Source organism: Mizuhopecten yessoensis, unplaced genomic scaffold (assembly GCF_002113885.1).
Source record: "Mizuhopecten yessoensis strain PY_sf001 unplaced genomic scaffold, ASM211388v2 scaffold2741, whole genome shotgun sequence".
Classification (NCBI taxonomy): Eukaryota; Metazoa; Mollusca; class Bivalvia; order Pectinida; family Pectinidae; genus Mizuhopecten; species Mizuhopecten yessoensis.
In genome coordinates, this window is record NW_018404696.1 from 612,050 (window position 1) to 629,173 (window position 17,124).

General features: G+C 37.6%; 1 protein-coding gene across 2 annotated transcripts; it reads left to right on the plus strand.

The window, feature by feature from the left end:
- Nucleotides 1–386: 386 nt before the first annotated feature.
- LOC110446505 (putative transcription factor p65 homolog) lies at nt 387–15,989 on the plus strand. Of its 2 annotated transcripts, XM_021491680.1 has the most exons (13): nt 387–534; nt 2,209–2,343; nt 3,847–4,109; nt 4,369–4,514; nt 4,702–4,793; nt 5,857–5,997; nt 7,385–7,483; nt 9,022–9,122; nt 9,447–9,585; nt 10,822–10,893; nt 11,398–11,490; nt 11,974–12,611; nt 12,702–15,989. In XM_021491680.1, the coding sequence occupies exons 1-12, from the start codon at nt 525–527 to the stop codon at nt 12,600–12,602; spliced, it is 1,920 nt and encodes a 639-aa protein (XP_021347355.1). In that variant the 5' UTR covers nt 387–524; the 3' UTR covers nt 12,603–12,611; nt 12,702–15,989. The 2 variants fall into 2 exon arrangements, with proteins under 2 accessions (XP_021347355.1, XP_021347356.1); XM_021491681.1 differs by lacking the exons at nt 387–534; nt 12,702–15,989 and adding an exon at nt 883–1,132 and having other exon boundaries at nt 11,974–12,691.
- Nucleotides 15,990–17,124: the final 1,135 nt, after the last annotated feature.

Consider the following 17,124-nt stretch of genomic DNA (forward strand, 5'->3'; position numbering starts at 1 on the left):
CATCTAGGACGACCAAGAACATGCATAGCCAACATTACCTGAGATTGCAAACAAAGTCAGACACATTAAAATTCAGCTTCATACCAAACACAATTAAAGATTGGAACCTACTACCACCGGATATTTTCACCAAAATCAAAACAGCTAAAGAACCGGCTAAAACTTTCAGTAATATAGTAAGGGGGGTCCCACTTAAGTAAAGTACTTGACGCACGCGCGGTGTAATAATATCCTTGGATGTGTCACCGTATACCTATCGAGTCAAGACAATGCAAAAGTAACCTTTGCAACGACCCCTCTAAATTGCCGGAGACGACCGAGTCATTTTTATCCAATCAAAATGACATATTTTGGTCGGGATCTGTATTTCCCCGTAATCTATTTTTAGAAGTTGACGTCCTCTTGGAATTTTTCAGGTAGGCTAACAGAACACTCCACTACAGTAATTTTAGCTAAACTTTGGGAAGCCCACGATCGGTTAAAACCATTTGCCCCAGCACAGGGATATCAGACCCGGTTACGCCATGGATTTCGGTAAGTTATTTCGAAGACGTCGTTATGAAATTGGAAAAGCACGAGCAGTAAACGGAACAAACTTCGCGTTAGTTATTTTGGTTGGACATGTCGGCAATGTTGTCGGTCGCCATGTTGTCAAAATTCGCTCCTTGATTTATGACATAATTTATAACGCATATTTATGAACTTATTTTAATGTTTTTGAGTGACTACATTATTGTTTTAGTGAAATGTGTGATTTGTACTAGTTAGTAATTGGGAATTTCTAGCTCGTGCTATCGGCAAGTGCACGTCATTATGGTGGAAAAACCAAGGGGAAGTCAACTCAAATGACGTAGTATAAGGCGGGTTTACCGGGGCAATACTCTTTACACTGGAAAAAGACATCTACTATTTATGATCAAGTATGAAACTAATACCGGAAGAAATCGACACGATCGATGGCAAATACTTGTAAACACGCGCACAGACATACACACTTCCATTTTTCTGATTTGTGATATTAGGAAGTACAAGGCCGAAACACCACCAATACATATCTCGTCAGTGAAGCAGGAAGCCGTCACACAGTACACACAGATTTACACATAAACCTGCTACTGAGATGTAAATACAGGTAATCACGTGGAACAGGTCAGCAATAAGATTTCACTAATTATGTGATTACTGTAATTTATATTACTTAGGATATTACTGATGGGATCACAAAAACTGTAAGTGACATCCTATCCAGTATGATCATTGTGTTAAAGTGGGTACTAATTATATAAGAACGGGGAAGCATTTCTTTCCAATAAAAATTCAGTTATGAGAAGTAAACATGGTGAAACAGGAGATGGCAAAATGCACGGCCAGACCGGGGTTCAAACACGGGACATACCTCTGAGCTCCAGACGGATGCTCTACCAATAGAGATACGTTGACGAATGACCCAGTCTAACCTCACATGGGATATTACTTTACGAGTACCACTTCTGGAGACAATATTTAGGCAGCCTGCAAAATTATGGGTAGACCGATGGTCTGAGGCTTCCGGAAATTACTTTGATGTATGTGTGTTTGAGAGTGTCTGACTGCCTGCGGGGACAAAGTTAGAAATTTTATTGAAGTTAAGTTTGAATTGAATGTGCACAAGTTTTGCAGAAATAACAGCCCTGCAAATGATGTAGAAATCATAAAATATCAAACTTCTGCCAAAAACTATTACTGGAGTGTGACATGTACTATTTTTCAACCCCAATGTGAACCCTTCCCAGCTCCAATACATACCTGTGACCTTACATCGTGGAAATTAATATATATACATGTAAAAATTGATACACATGATCACAACTTCTGAGACCAGTCAGTGATATTGTAAACTTTATTTAGGTGGACAGTACTAGTCCTATGTATAGACCTTTTCCAAAAAATAGTGATTACAAAAAAATATTAATCTATAATTTAAATCAGTACTTTAAAGAAGAATATAGTAGACAGCATTAGATAACAACGTACCACATTATACACCATACTGATCTCTGTATCAATCAGTCCTACAGGGCCCGTATGTTTAGTGGTGAATCGAACAATAGTTAAGTCAAGGAATAGCGTCTTATGTGTATCAACCTGATTCATAACCCATAACACAGAACAAATGGAAATTGTTGGTTCTGTTAGGATGATGTAATCAGTTGTCCCCCTTGTTTACAGGTCAAGGCTATACAGACGAAATTCAGATCACAAGCAGTGAACTGCAGCAGCTGATTAATGAAGGCAAGCTCAACATGGATAATATCACAGACCCTTCTATACTGAATCACTTGATTACCGAGCAGCCCATGAACAGTATGTATAAATATTAACATCATTCAATACTACATCAGTTAACAGACGGTTAAGAAGTCAATTTGGGAATTATGAGACTGATCGTTTTTAGGAACAGAGAGTTCGATTCTCCTTAGAGGGCATGTCTCGGATAAACATGGATAGCGGATTCATCCTGCACAACACACCTACATATATATATATATCTATAAACTACATTTTGAATACGTTTTTTCTTGAAGAATGATTTTTTTTCTAAAAGTGATTTCCCCAGATATGGGACTTGTGAAAACCATGGTTACGACATCAAACTACACCAAAAAATGCAAAAAAAACATAATTTTTAACCCAAAATTTCACCCATGCAAGTAGTATTTTTTTTCTTAAAACCTGTCTTAAATTAAATACTGTCTACTCTGTAACAGAAATACTCACGTTTTAGCATAGGTCATACCGGTGGATTTATTCACAATATTAACACATGTGCTGAGTACAAAATAGACTACATGAAAAGCTAGCTTTTGTTGTGTAGACACAGATTTGTAAATGGCCAAAAATGTTGTCTCAAACCAAGTTTGAATTATTTATTTTTTTCAATGTGAAGCCCAAATAGTCCACTTCATCATGTATATGCCAATTTTAGTGCTGATTTGTTTTGATACATGTAATATTACAGGGGTTATTCATTGTACAAAAATATATATATCACCCATGGCCACCGTACACTACCTGTACACTGCTAATTAAGCCCAAGCTAATACAGATGTCATAAGCTCAAGTTTGGTAGTCGTATGATTTCAGTGACTATTCCAGACGATGACCCTACCTTACAAGTTTGGTAGTCATATGTTTCAGTGACTATTCCAGGCGATGACCCTACCTTACAAGTTTGGTAGTCATATGATTTCAGTGACTATTCCAGGCGATGACCCTACCTTACAAGTTTGGTAGTCATATGTTTCAGTGACTATTCCAGGCGATGACCCTACCTTACAAGTTTGGTAGTCATATGATTTCAGTGACTATTCCAGGCGATGACCCTACCTTACAAGTTTGGTAGTCATATGTTTGTGTGACTATTCCAGGCGATGACCCTACCTTACAAGTTTGGTAGTCATATGTTTCATTGACTTTTCCAGACGATGACCCTACCTTACAAGTTTGGTAGTCGTATGATTTCAGTGACTATTCCAGGCGATGACCCTCCCTTACAAGTTTGGTAGTCATATGATTTCAGTGACTATTCCAGGCGATGACTCTACCTTACAAGTTTGGTAGTCATATGTTTCATTGACTTTTCCAGACGATGACCCTACCTTACAAGTTTGGTAGTCATATGTTTCAGTGACTATTCCAGGCGATGACCCTACCTTACAAGTTTGGTAGGCATATGATTTCAGTGACTATTCCAGGCGATGACCCTACCTTACAAGTTTGAATTTAGAAGACTTAAAGTGTTTGAAAATTTTGAAGAATTTTCGTCATATTTATGTTATGTTATGAGAACCATTTTTAATCTGCCAGTCACACCAACAATGCCTGCAGTCCCAACCAATCCAGGCTTTGGAGGTCAAACTCAAGTCAAACCAGGAGGCTCACGACCTGTCATTCGGCAGGGCAGTAGAGGAGGCACAAAGCAGGCAACGACTGATGGTGTGTATGTTGAAATTGTTGAACAGCCGAAACAAAGAGGGTTACGATTCCGTTACGAATGCGAGGGACGATCAGCAGGCAGCATTCCAGGGGACAAAAGCACTACAGAGAGGAAGACCTTCCCAACAATCAAAGTAAGATCACAATCAATTACTGTACTAGCTGTGTGTATAGTGATCCAAGAACTCTTCATTGTAGAAGTGTTATGTACCGGTATTACTAAATTCAGTAAGCTGATAGTAATGGATTTGTGTAACCTCAGGAGTTGTTTACTTGTTATATAGAATATTGTTCTCAAAATGTTGAAAGATGTAATTCTCTAGAAACATTTCCCATAGTGTCACAACTATTAAGGACTTAAGTAATGATAACTGTTTCCTCCCACTACTACAGATTGTAAACTACAGCGGAACAGCTGTTGTAGTGGTCTCCTGTGTAACCAAAGATGCACCCTATGAGCCTCACCCTCACAATCTCGTAGGGCGCGACTGTAAACGAGGAGTGTGTACACTCAAGGTCAAGGACACAAACACTGTCAGGTAGGTTTATATATTAGATTATACACTGGCCTGCATAAAAAATACCCAGATGAAGTCAAAGTCAAAGAAAAAAATCAAAGCGTGTGTTATTCACATGTTCTGTCGCTGATTAATAATAATTTACTTTGTGAAAATCACAAAACATTTACTTAAATTTATTTGAAAAAAACATTCACTTTCTTTTCAGTTTTCCACACCTTGGAATCCAGTGTGCCAAGAAGAAGGATGTAGAGAGCAACTTGAAACAGAGAAAAGAGATTAATGTTGATCCCTATCAGAGTAAGTGGATGTTGATCCGTATCAAAGTAAAGGATGTTGATCCCTATCAGAGTAAGTGGATGTTGATCCCTATCAGAGTAAGTGGATGTTGATCCGTATCAGAGTAAGTGGATGTTGATCCGTATCGAAGTAAAGGATGTTGATCCGTATCGAAGTAAGAGGATGTTGTTCCATATCGGAGTAAGTGGATGTTGATCCCTATCAGAGTAAGTGGATGTTGATCCGTATCAAAGTAAAGGATGTTGATCTGTATCGAAGTAAGAGGATGTTGATCCCTATCAGAGTAATAGGATGTTGATCCCTATCAGAGTAAGTGGATGTTGATCCGTATCAAAGTAAAGGATGTTGATCTGTATCGAAGTAAGAGGATGTTGATCCCTATCAGAGTAATAGGATGTTGATCCCTATCAGAGTAAGTGGATGTTGATCCGTATCGAAGTAATAGGATGTTGATCCCTATCAGAGTAAGTGGATGTTGATCCCTATCAGAGTAAGTGGATGTTGATCCGTATCGAAGTAAAGGATGTTGATCCGTATCGAAGTAAGAGGATGTTGATCCGTATTGAAGTAAGAGGATGTTGATCCGTATCGGAGGAAGAGGATGTTGATCCGTATCGAAGTAATAGGATGTTGATCCATATCGGAGTAAGAGGATGTTGATCCATATCGGGGTAAAAGGTTGTTGATCCGTATCGGAGTAAATGGATGTTGATCCGTATCGTAGTAATATGCTGTTGATCCGTATCAGAGTAAGAGGATGTTGATCCGTATCGAAGTAAGAGGATATTGATCCATATCGGAGTAAGAGGATGTTGATCCATATCGGAGTAAGAAGATGATCTAGATCTGTCCAAAATGACATGTTGTCACATGGTGCCTCCAGTTCACAAACAGTGGAAGAAAGATTTGAATAATTTGACATCAAATCATTTTAATATACCAAATACATCTAAATATACCAAATACATCTAAATATACCAAATACATCTAAAACCTATTTCTACCCTGTTGTTCATTGTTGTTTAAGTCCGATGGTTAGGCTGATTGGTGTTGTTTGTTGTAGGTGGATTCAAACACATTCCCAAGGCTGCAAACATGGATCTGAATGTAGTGAGACTGTGTTTCCAGGTTTTCCTGCCAGACGAGTCGGGAAAGATATCTCGAATCGTTCCTCCGGTAGTCTCCCTTCCCATCCACGACAAAAGTAAGTCATCAGATAAACCATTTTAAATGTCGGTGTGCATCAAGTTTCATCGTCACTGAATTATACCTGTCTGTAAGGAAGTGGTAAGATTGGGGGATTGGTTTGATTGTCACTGAATTATACCTGTCTGTAAGGAAGTGGGAAGATTGGGGGATTGGTTTGATTGTCACTGAATTATACCTGTCTGTAAGGAAGTGGGAAGATTGGGGGATTGGTTTGATTGTCACTGAATTATACCTGTCTGTAAGGAAGTGGGAAGATTGGGGGATTGGTTTGATTGTCACTGAATTATACCTGTCTGTAAGGAAGTGGGAAGATTGGGGGATTGGTTTGATTGTCACTGAATTATACCTGTCTGTAAGGAAGTGGGAAGATTGGGGGATTGGTTTGATTGTCACTGAATTATACCTGTCTGTAAGGAAGTGGGAAGATTGGGGGATTGGTTTGATTGTCACTGAATTATACCTGTCTGTAAGGAAGTGGGAAGATTGGGGGATTGGTTTGATTGTCACTGAATTATACCTGTCTGTAAGGAAGTGGGAAGATTGGGGGATTGGTTTGATTGTCACTGAATTATACCTGTCTGTAAGGAAGTGGGAAGATTGGGGGATTGGTTTGATTGTCACTGAATTATACCTGTCTGTAAGGAAGTGGGAAGATTGGGGGATTGGTTTGATTGTCACTGAATTATACCTGTCTGTAAGGAAGTGGGAAGATTGGGGGATTGGTTTGATTGTCACTGAATTATACCTGTCTGTAAGGAAGTGGGAAGATTGGGGGATTGGTTTGATTGTCACTGAATTATACCTGTCTGTAAGGAAGTGGTAAGATTGGGGGATTGGTTTGATTGTCACTGAATTATACCTGTCTGTAAGGAAGTGGGAAGATTTGGGGATTGGTTTGATTGTCACTGAATTATTCTTGTCTGTAAGGAAGTGGGAAGATTGGGGGATTGGTTTGATTGTCACTGAATTATACCTGTCTATAAGGAAGTGGGAAGATTTGGGGATTGGTTTGATTGTCACTGAATTATTCTTGTCTGTAAGGAAGTGGGAAGATTGGGGGATTGGTTTGCTAAATTGATGTAAATGTTGATGTGTAGTTGCAGTTGCCCAAGTCTTTAAAAAACCTTAATCTTTAGTATTCCCTTTAGTAAAGAATCTTAAAAGATATTAATTTGACTGTTTAATAATTTTCTTGAATAGTTTCCCTAATACACAAGTGCTATCAATTATTGTATTGTGTAACTCTTAAATTTCACCTTGGTTAACAACCACAAGACTGAGTCAACATTAAAACGAGATATGTCACAGGTGGAACTCTTTTTGGAAAAACCCACATGTCACAGTAAGGTAGGATACATCTTGAACCCTTTTTTGTTTTGTAGAGGCCTTAAATGAGCTTGTGATATGTCGTGTGGACAGGTCATCGGGAAAGGCAAAGGGTGGCGATGAGGTGTTCCTTCTGTGTGAGAAAATTAACAGAGGTAAGTGGTCAAACACATACTAATGTTTTATCTATAAGAATGTGTTATACTATTCTCTGTTTAAGCCTTCCAACAAATATAATCTACACCAAGCAGCGTTAATGACATATTATTTCATATTTATTGTAACTAGTGATGGTTTTGTGAAGGCAGTGAATGACACATTGATTGTAACTAGTGATGGTTTGGTTAAGGAAGTGAATGACACATTAATTGTAACTAGTGATGGTTTGGTTAAGGAAATGAATGACGCATTAATTGTAACTAGTGATGGTTTGGTTAAGGAAATGATTGACACATTAATTGTAACTAGTGATGGTTTGGTTAAGGAAATGAATGACAGATTAATTGTAACTAGTGATGGTTTGGTTAAGAAAATGAATGACACATTAATTGTAACTAGTGATGTTTTGGTTAAGGAAATGAATGACACATTAATTGTAACGAGTGATGGTTTGGTTAAGGAAATGAATGACAGATTAATTGTAACTAGTGATGGTTTGGTTAAGAAAATGAATGACACATTAATTGTAACTAGTGATGTTTTGGTTAAGGAAATGAATGACACATTAATTGTAACGAGTGATGGTTTGGTTAAGGAAATGAATGACACATTAATTGTAACGAGTGATGGTTTGGTTAAGGAAATGAATGACGCATTAATTGTAACTAGTGATGGTTTGGTTAAGGAAATGAATGACGCATTAATTGTAACTAGTGATGGTTTGGTTAAGGAAGTGAAAGACACATTCCTTTGTGAGGGTTGGTTTGCTAACATCAGTTGTAAATTCATACACATTGTACCATGTATCTATAGATACATTTCACGATTATTTCACTACTTGAAGGACAGAGAGCACCGGTATGATGATAACAAGTAGCTGTTGTAATAAGCTTGACCACATAGTGAAGGTACAATGTATGTGGTCAGCTTAACCCTTTTACCCCTATGTAACTTTAGTAGACTCTTCAATGCATTGATCTGGATGAGTCCATTTTTGTCTACAGTGGTGAAAGGGTTAACAGGATATCTAGATTAACAATTGCTGTAGAAGCAGGTGAAAGGTCATATATACCTTAGGGCAGTGTTTATATTTCAAAGACGATACCGAAGGTCATATACTGTATAATGCTTAGATTTCACAGAGGTTAAAGTTCAAAAAGTCAGATACTGTGTAGTGTTTATATATTTCCTGGAGGTCAAAGGTCATACGGTAGATATTGTGAAGTGTTTACTGTTTTATATTTCATGAAGGTCAAAGGTCATTATGCAAGATACTATGCAAAATTTAAGTTTTGTGTCAGATTAAAACCGATTAGATTTGTTTTAGAAACAAAACCACTGATATGATCCTGTCAAGTTTAAACACTACTAGTACAGCTGGTCTATTGTGTACAGGAGAAGGAGTAGTTTGAGTAAATTTATGCCAGATTCTATTTGATCAAACAAAACTGTCCACTGGTACATAAGGTTGTTGAGAAGATGAAAAACCTTGAAAGAGATTGATATTTGAATACTTTTCCTATTGGAATTTCAGAGGATATTGGAGTTCGATTTTACAAAGAGAACGATGCTAACGAGTCTGTAGTGGAATGGGAGGAATATGGAGACTTTAGTCAGAATGACATTCATCGACAGGTTAGTAGATCTGTTTAGTTCTCAAGTATCCTTAGTGCTGAGGTTACTCTAGTTCTCAAGTATCCTTAGTGCTGAGGTTACTCTAGTTCTTTATCAGAATACATCTAATCGTTCATGGAGTTATACAATTATACAGTAGGTGTTTACAGACAGACCTGATGTCAAACATCATGTAACTGTCTATACAATTATACAGTAGGTGTTTACAGAGAGACCTGATGTCAAACATCATATAACTGTCTATACAATTATACAGTAGGTGTTTACAGACAGACCTGATGTCGAACATCATATGACTGCATTATGAATGGTCATTTATTGCAGTACGCCATCGTGTTCAAAACCCCACCGTACAAAGACACCTACATCACAAGACCAGTGGAGGTGAAAATGCAGTTAAAGCGTATGAACGACACAGAAACCAGTGATCCTATTCCATTCACCTATATGCCGGAAGATCCCGGTAAGTTTCTCAAAAACTGAGATTGAAAGTCTTGTATTGGCATTCTCAGGTTTAACAACTTCAGTGTAGACCCTTCGACAACAAAATGGTGGGAACTTAGCAACATCTGGATGGATATGACTTTATCAAAATAGCAGAAAGGGCCTCATTTTTTATTTCATGGAGATGTGTTTGATCCTATTAGGTGAAGAAAGTATTTCAGTCATCATTTGCTGTAGAAGTATGTACTTTTAGTGGAGAAAGTAGTTCAGTCATCATTTGCTGTAGAAGTATGTCCTTTTAGTGGAGAAAGTATTTCAGTCATCATTTGCTGTAGAAGTATGTACTTTAGTGAAGAAAGTATTTCAGTCATCATTTGCTGTAGAAGTATGTACTTGTTGCAAACAATTATTTACTGAACATACACTTAAGAAAAGACGGAAAAAATATCTATAATTTTATTTTTTCTGGTTAAGTGAATCTGCTTTTAATGTAAACTTGTTTTGATACTGTGCCATTGTATGTGTTAACGAAGTGATCTCCAGCCTTAAAGTGATATTCTACTCAACTCTATCATGTTTACGGGCGATGATGTAGGTGATCTTTGCTGTGACTGTTAAGGCTATATATGCTTTGTTCCGTCAACTGAAAGACCATCACTGATATACAGTAAAACCCCATTATACTTCCACTATTTGTGCAGTATTTGGCCAGGTACTGGCCTCAGGTCAGTATACTTCCACTATTTGTGCAGGATTTGGCCAGGTACTGGCCTCAGGTCGGTATACTTCCACTATTTGTGCAGTATTTGGCCAGGTACTGGCCTCAGGTCAGTATACTTCCACTATTTGTGCAGTATTTGGCCAGGTACTGACCGGTGGTCAGTGGTTTTTCTCGAGATACTTCAGTTTTCCTCCACCACCGAAAACCGAGCACGTCCTTAAATGACCGTAGCTGTTAGTAGAATGTTACACACAAAGAAATCAAACTAAATGTTGATTAGGTGAATCATAGAGAGATGGAGATTTATCAGAGGGGGAAACATGAAATGTGAAACAATGGACATTGCTTTGAGGTCATACAGTATTCAAGTCATTCTGAATGAGAGATTTATCTGTTAAGTCACAAGTATTATGTGTTACAGATAGTATACATTCTTCAGAGATACTGACAGAGGTGTGAAAATCTCATACGGCCTGCAGAAATAACAAATATCGTCAAATACAGCTGGTCTGATGGTGTTGTGTTATCTTTCAGATCCAGATCGACTGATTGAGAAGCGAAAGCGGAAGGCCGAAACATTGAGCAGCTATGGCATTTTTGGGGACGGTAAGTTTCACTTTGTCATCTTCAGTAGGAATCAGGTCATATGAGTTTAGTCAATAAATTTACCTCAGTATAAAAATGAGATCAGGGTAATATAGCTTTGTATGAAATGATTGGAATTGTTTGTTTTTCTTCATATACATGTACAGTACAGCTAGAGACATGTTTGAAATTCTATGAGTTTGAATTTCCCTGGGAAGACAACTGTAAAAATAGTAAAAGTTAATTGACTATGATAAACATGATTATTGTGGGGAATTTATATTAATTATAAAGCTAGTGAATGTAGATCTATTTTTCTTACGTAGAGGTATATATATATTTTTATAACGTTGTTGAGAACTTTTCTTTTTATAATATATATATAGGCAATGAAAGGAAATGTTCCTTATTTGGTGGTTCAAAAACAGCACTGGCATTGAAAATTATCTGTTTTAGTTTTGACACACAGCAGGATTGTTAAAAAAGTAAAATGTACTAAATCACATTTAATTTGGTATAACACAGGTTTGCAGTCCTTATCACCGGATGACATCAAACAGAGGCTGAAGGTGAAGGCCACCAAATCAAGAATCAAGCAAGAAAAACCGGAAAGTAACAGTAAGTTAAAACTGTTAGTGGTTTTTGTCATAGCACTATTTTACTATCATACATGTTCTGAGTAGATGAGTTGTGGTTATGTCAAAGTGGTTTTTGTCATAGCACTATTTTACTATCATACATGTTCTGAGTAGATGAGTTGTGATTAAGTCAACCTTGTGATGAAATGAACTCAACATCCCAGTTTTAAGAATAAACAGGCTGATGTGTTCTATGGTGAGGAGGGTATGGACAGGGATCTCATCCCGTGGAGGACACCCGCAGTATTGATTAGACACTGGTAGATAGGGGATACAACATAAATTAGTCCAACACAATACACTTAACTGTTAATTTAAATTTAAGGAAATCTCCTCAATAATCTTTGCGATAATTACCACCAAAAGAAGTGTTGCTTTTTACGGTCACTATATCAAAATATTAAAAATTTGGGCATGTTGCTTGTACATTGTATCACTCCTAAGTCTTTGCTTTTTCTTCCAGACTTTGACTTGCCAAATTACTCATTCAACAATCTTGGAGCATCTGTAATGCAGACCGAGGTGCCCATCACAGCGCCATCATCTATGAATGTGCGAACAGCAGACAATTCAGGCATGGGTAGCGTTACTGTAACACCGACAGAGTCTGTGAGACAACAGCTGGCAAGTCTTCCTGAAAACCAGCAATTTGAAATCCTCCGTCAGTTAGCCATGAACAAGCTGCAACAAGAAGCTTTACAGAAACAACAGCAACAGCAACCCGGCAACATCCCAGTTCCCTCATCCTCTGTGCCATTTGCTGACCTCTTCCAGGCACAGAATCAGCAACAGATTGTACAGCCAACCAACTCAGGTAGTAATGTGTTGCTTGCTGATGTTTCTATGCAACAGGGCCTGCAGGGGCTGATGTCGGGGGCAACACCACAAGACCAGACAGGTGGGCAGACAATGGACTTGAACATGTTGCAGACATATCTCGGTGACCAGGGTACAAATGTGTCATTTGAGAGTATTGAGGGACTATCTGGCAATCTGCTCAACATCAGCTATGATCCGAATGTAGCGGCCATGGAGAACGTGATGAGTGAGACGAGCCAGGCGATACAGGGTCTGAGTCAGTCTGGGTCGTAGTGGACATAGGACACACACAACTGTTGTTGTTGATGAAGACACACACAACTGTTGTTGTTGTTGTTAATGAGGACACACGTGACTGTTGTTGTTGATGAGGACACACGTGACTGTTGTTGTTGTTGATGAAGACACGCAACTGTTGTTGTTAATGAGGACACACGCGACTGTTGTTGTTGATGAAGACACACGCGACTGTTGTTGTTGTTGATGAAGACACGCAACTGTTGTTGTTAATGAGGACACACGCAACTGTTGTTGTTGATGAAGACACACGCGACTGTTGTTGTTGTTAATGAGGACACACGTGACTGTTGTTGTTGATGAGGACACACGTGACTGTTGTTGTTGTTGATGAAGACACGCAACTGTTGTTGTTAATGAGGACACACGCGACTGTTGTTGTTGATGAAGACACACGCGACTGTTGTTGTTGTTGATGAAGACACGCAACTGTTGTTGTTAATGAGGACACACGCAACTGTTGTTGTTGATGAAGACACACGCGACTGTTGTTGTTGTTAATGAGGACACACGTGACTGTTGTTGTTGATGAGGACACACGTGACTGTTGTTGTTGTTGATGAAGACACGCAACTGTTGTTGTTAATGAGGACACACGCGACTGTTGTTGTTGATGAGAGATTTGAATACTAGTGTTGTAGCTTTATGTAATATAAAGCAGTGTTTTAGTAACATCGTGTGGAATGTCCAAATGTTTGCATTAAAAACAGCAAAATAAAATGTAAGAAAGCAATACACTGTATGAACAAGTCTCCGACTGTGGTATACACATTCCACATACACGGGTTGGCCCTGTGCGACGCTGGTTCTGTGTTCACGAGTTCACAGGTAAACCCTAACAAAAGGGGGATTGGTGTGACGTTCCAGGATGACCTATACACAATGACCATGATGTGTAAGGGGGATATATTTATGGTTGGACATTGTAACACACTGTCATTATTATTAGTAGTGTGCTGTCCAATACTAATCCAATTTTTTTTAAATTGATTTACACTTAAGACGTTATAGGTGTCATGCAATGGACAACATCATCATGATTTTGCTAGCGAGTTTGACATGTAAAACCTGTTTGATTGCTCCTGACTACCCAGCTGTACCAAATGACAACACCCAATATTGAGACAGATTATTTGTTTTAATGGACCAACATATTAGTTATAATTGAGTCTTCCAAGCTCAGAGGTATGAGTTGTTGAACCAATAAATGTTCCCTCCTTAAACGGAGGCACATTCATAGTTATCCATGTAACTGCTATATTACCTTTAAATAATTGTTGTTTTGGTAATTTCCCAGTACAAAATAACATCAAGTGGCAGGACGTCATGAACGGGAAGTCGCTCAGTTTTGGTTTCTTTACTGTCCCGTAAGCAGAACACGGAATGAACATTCTGATTTTGCTCGGGTCCCACAATAGACATCACTTGACGACAACAGGTAGTGGGAAGCAGCAGATCTTTCCCCAAATCTGCACAGGGTAGAATCAGGTCAACGTTAACGGTGGCCGGGTGTAATGGTGGTCCAGCGTTTCTCGTAGTGCACATGTTTTAATCAAAGTCTGAAGCTTGTAGATACACAACAAGCTATCCATTATGAATCATGATCAGTCCTCACTCTCTACATATACCCCTTTATTAACAGTGCTTATAAAGTGCTGAAAACTTTCACGATTTTTATCAAAACTCGTCCAACAAAGACAATGTATGATAAGTAGGCTAGGTAATCCAGAACTCTGTAAATACCATCCAAAGGATGACGAGGGCATTCTGTAATCCAGAACTCTGTAAATACCATCCAAAGAATGACGAGGGCATTCTATGTGAATTTGATTCTGACGAGCAATGCTCTAGAAACATGTGGTTCCTGTGATAGAAAGGTTCTGTAACATTTCAGGATTGTAGTAATATTACATTGTAACACATATATCTATACACATGTATGTTTATTGTACTGTTGATCATGTTACGGGAATCTTGTGAAAATTCAATATTGATAATGAGGAATCTTTGTGTTCCTCCCATCACTACAAACAGAATCTGTCGTATAGGATATACAGCCATTATTTGCTGTATTAAATAGGATATACAGACGTTATTTGCTGTATTAAATAGGATATACAGCTATATTTGCTGTATTAAATTTGAAAAGTTGGTACAGTGTCATACAGATGTGATAAACAGTATCCGGTTCAATGCTATTTCTACGTGTTTTAATATGCTTTTCCTTCATATTTTAAAGAAAAAGTAATTTTCAAACTGATTGAAAATCTTTGACATTATGAACAGTTTAAGAATGAATTTTAATGTAAATTGCCTGATCAGGAATGGAGGTTTGAAACCAGTTGTATGAGATTTTGTTGTTGTATAGTGCTATCCTCGATCACAGAACATTTTAATTCTAGCTATATAACAAGCCTGTTGTTGATCTGTTATTTTATTACTTGTTAGAGTTGTTTTATTCTATATATATTCACACTGTTACCTTTATATATTTTCTTACTGCTTGTCTTCTGTCGTTTTCCCCAAAAAATGAAAGACACAATTTATGTCCAACATCTATGTAGTAAGCCTGCTGAAATTCACAACACGTATTGTATCAGTATGTCAAAACAGTTGAATACCAATACAATTCAAACGGTTCAATAATTTTAAAGTGTGAAATGCTCTCTGAAAAAAAAATGAAACAAAACACTTTGTAGGGTTTTTGCTAAGACAATTTTCCAAGTTTTTATTTATTTTCAAGTGAATATTACCTTGTAATATAAATACATTCAAAATGGATTTCTTAGGTGAAATAACAGTTGAAATGTTAATAGAAATCTTAAGGTTATATGACTAAACAAGGTAGTTCAGGTGAAATTGGACAGTCATATCTAGCATTAGATATGAATCTTGTTAATATTTATGTTTATTTTATGGTCAATATTCATCTGCTTCACGGTGAATATTTACGTCCTTTAATTGAATGTTTTCTGGCACAGGAGTATGGTGAATATTTTACTGTTTTGGTGAATCGCTTACAGTGAGAAAACCCTCACCTTTCACGGAATATAAAATGTGCATCGTCTGGTAGCTAAATATGGTGTTAACTTTGTTTTCATCAAAGAACTTGTTGAAATGTAAACCGGTTCTGTAGTAAATTATGTATATATTTATGGTTAATTGTCAGAGAAACATGTAAATCATGAAGAAATCTAATTAAGTAGACTATCGTAGCATGGGTCCTCATTTTAGACCAAACACTTATTGATTATTTCAGTATCTAGTACTGGGATGAACATGTCCTTTTTTAATGCGTATATGAAGATTTTCAGACAAGAAAAGCATTTGACCTTGATGTATATTAAAATATGTATAACTATTTATCCTTGTATGTTTTCATTAATTATCCCCAACCACTGTAACAGGGCCGGGGATATGGTAATGCCCTCAGTCAGCTGTCTGTCTGTCTGAAGCATATTTGACCAGATATTGTTACAGCTAGGATCATAAAACATGGTATGCTGGTACGTTTTTGGAAGGTGTACGTCCTTGCATAACCAGAATATCAGTAAAACTGGTGGATAATGTTCATCATAACCAGAATATCAGTAAAGCTGGTGGATTATGTTCATTTGGACTGGAATAAAGGTTATGTGTTACCTATCTTGATATCCTATTACTGCCTGGTGCCATTGTTATCTCTAACATTACTTAACTGTGTGAAGTGAACGAACTACAGCATGGTACACAACAAACTATGTTTCATTCCACATTTACCTTTGGAGATATACAAGTTACGACTGGGTTAAACAAGTCAGAAGTTATGACCAAGAAAATGGATTTGACCTCAATGTGGCCTTGACCTTTGGTGTTTAGACCCAAAAGTCGTATGCCCCACTGCCCTTCAATCCTACACATAAATCTTAAGTTATCTTCATCAAGCCATAAGTTATCAAACTAAAAATTTCATTGACCTTCGATCTAAATAATACATTGTATCTTGACCTTGTATGTACCGATCCAATTGTGGTATGGGACACACAGCCATTCATTCTACATATATCTTAAAGATTATATTTATATTTTTTAACAGAGTGATGTTATTGCCTGGACAATGAATTTGACCTTTGACTTCAATGTGACCTTGACATTTGGCAAACAAACTCAGTAGTTGTACACAGTACACTCCTGCATATATGGCTTCATGAAGTGATCGGAACAGCAAGTTGAGGTATTCAAGGAGCATAACAATATGTTACTGTGACCTACATTTTGAAAACTGCAAAATATGTGAGACACCACTTGTTGGAAGAGTCTCTCCTACATCATTTCAGCTGTGATCGTCGAAGTTGGTATGCTGGTACATCTTGGGAAGGCTGAGTGTCATGTATATGATATGTCAATCATTATATCTTGTTTCATGTCATCTACTAATTATAGGACATACATGATGCACTGGACACATCACAGGGCCTTTATAGGGACTGTCCTCTATAGGACTAACATAACCCTCAAT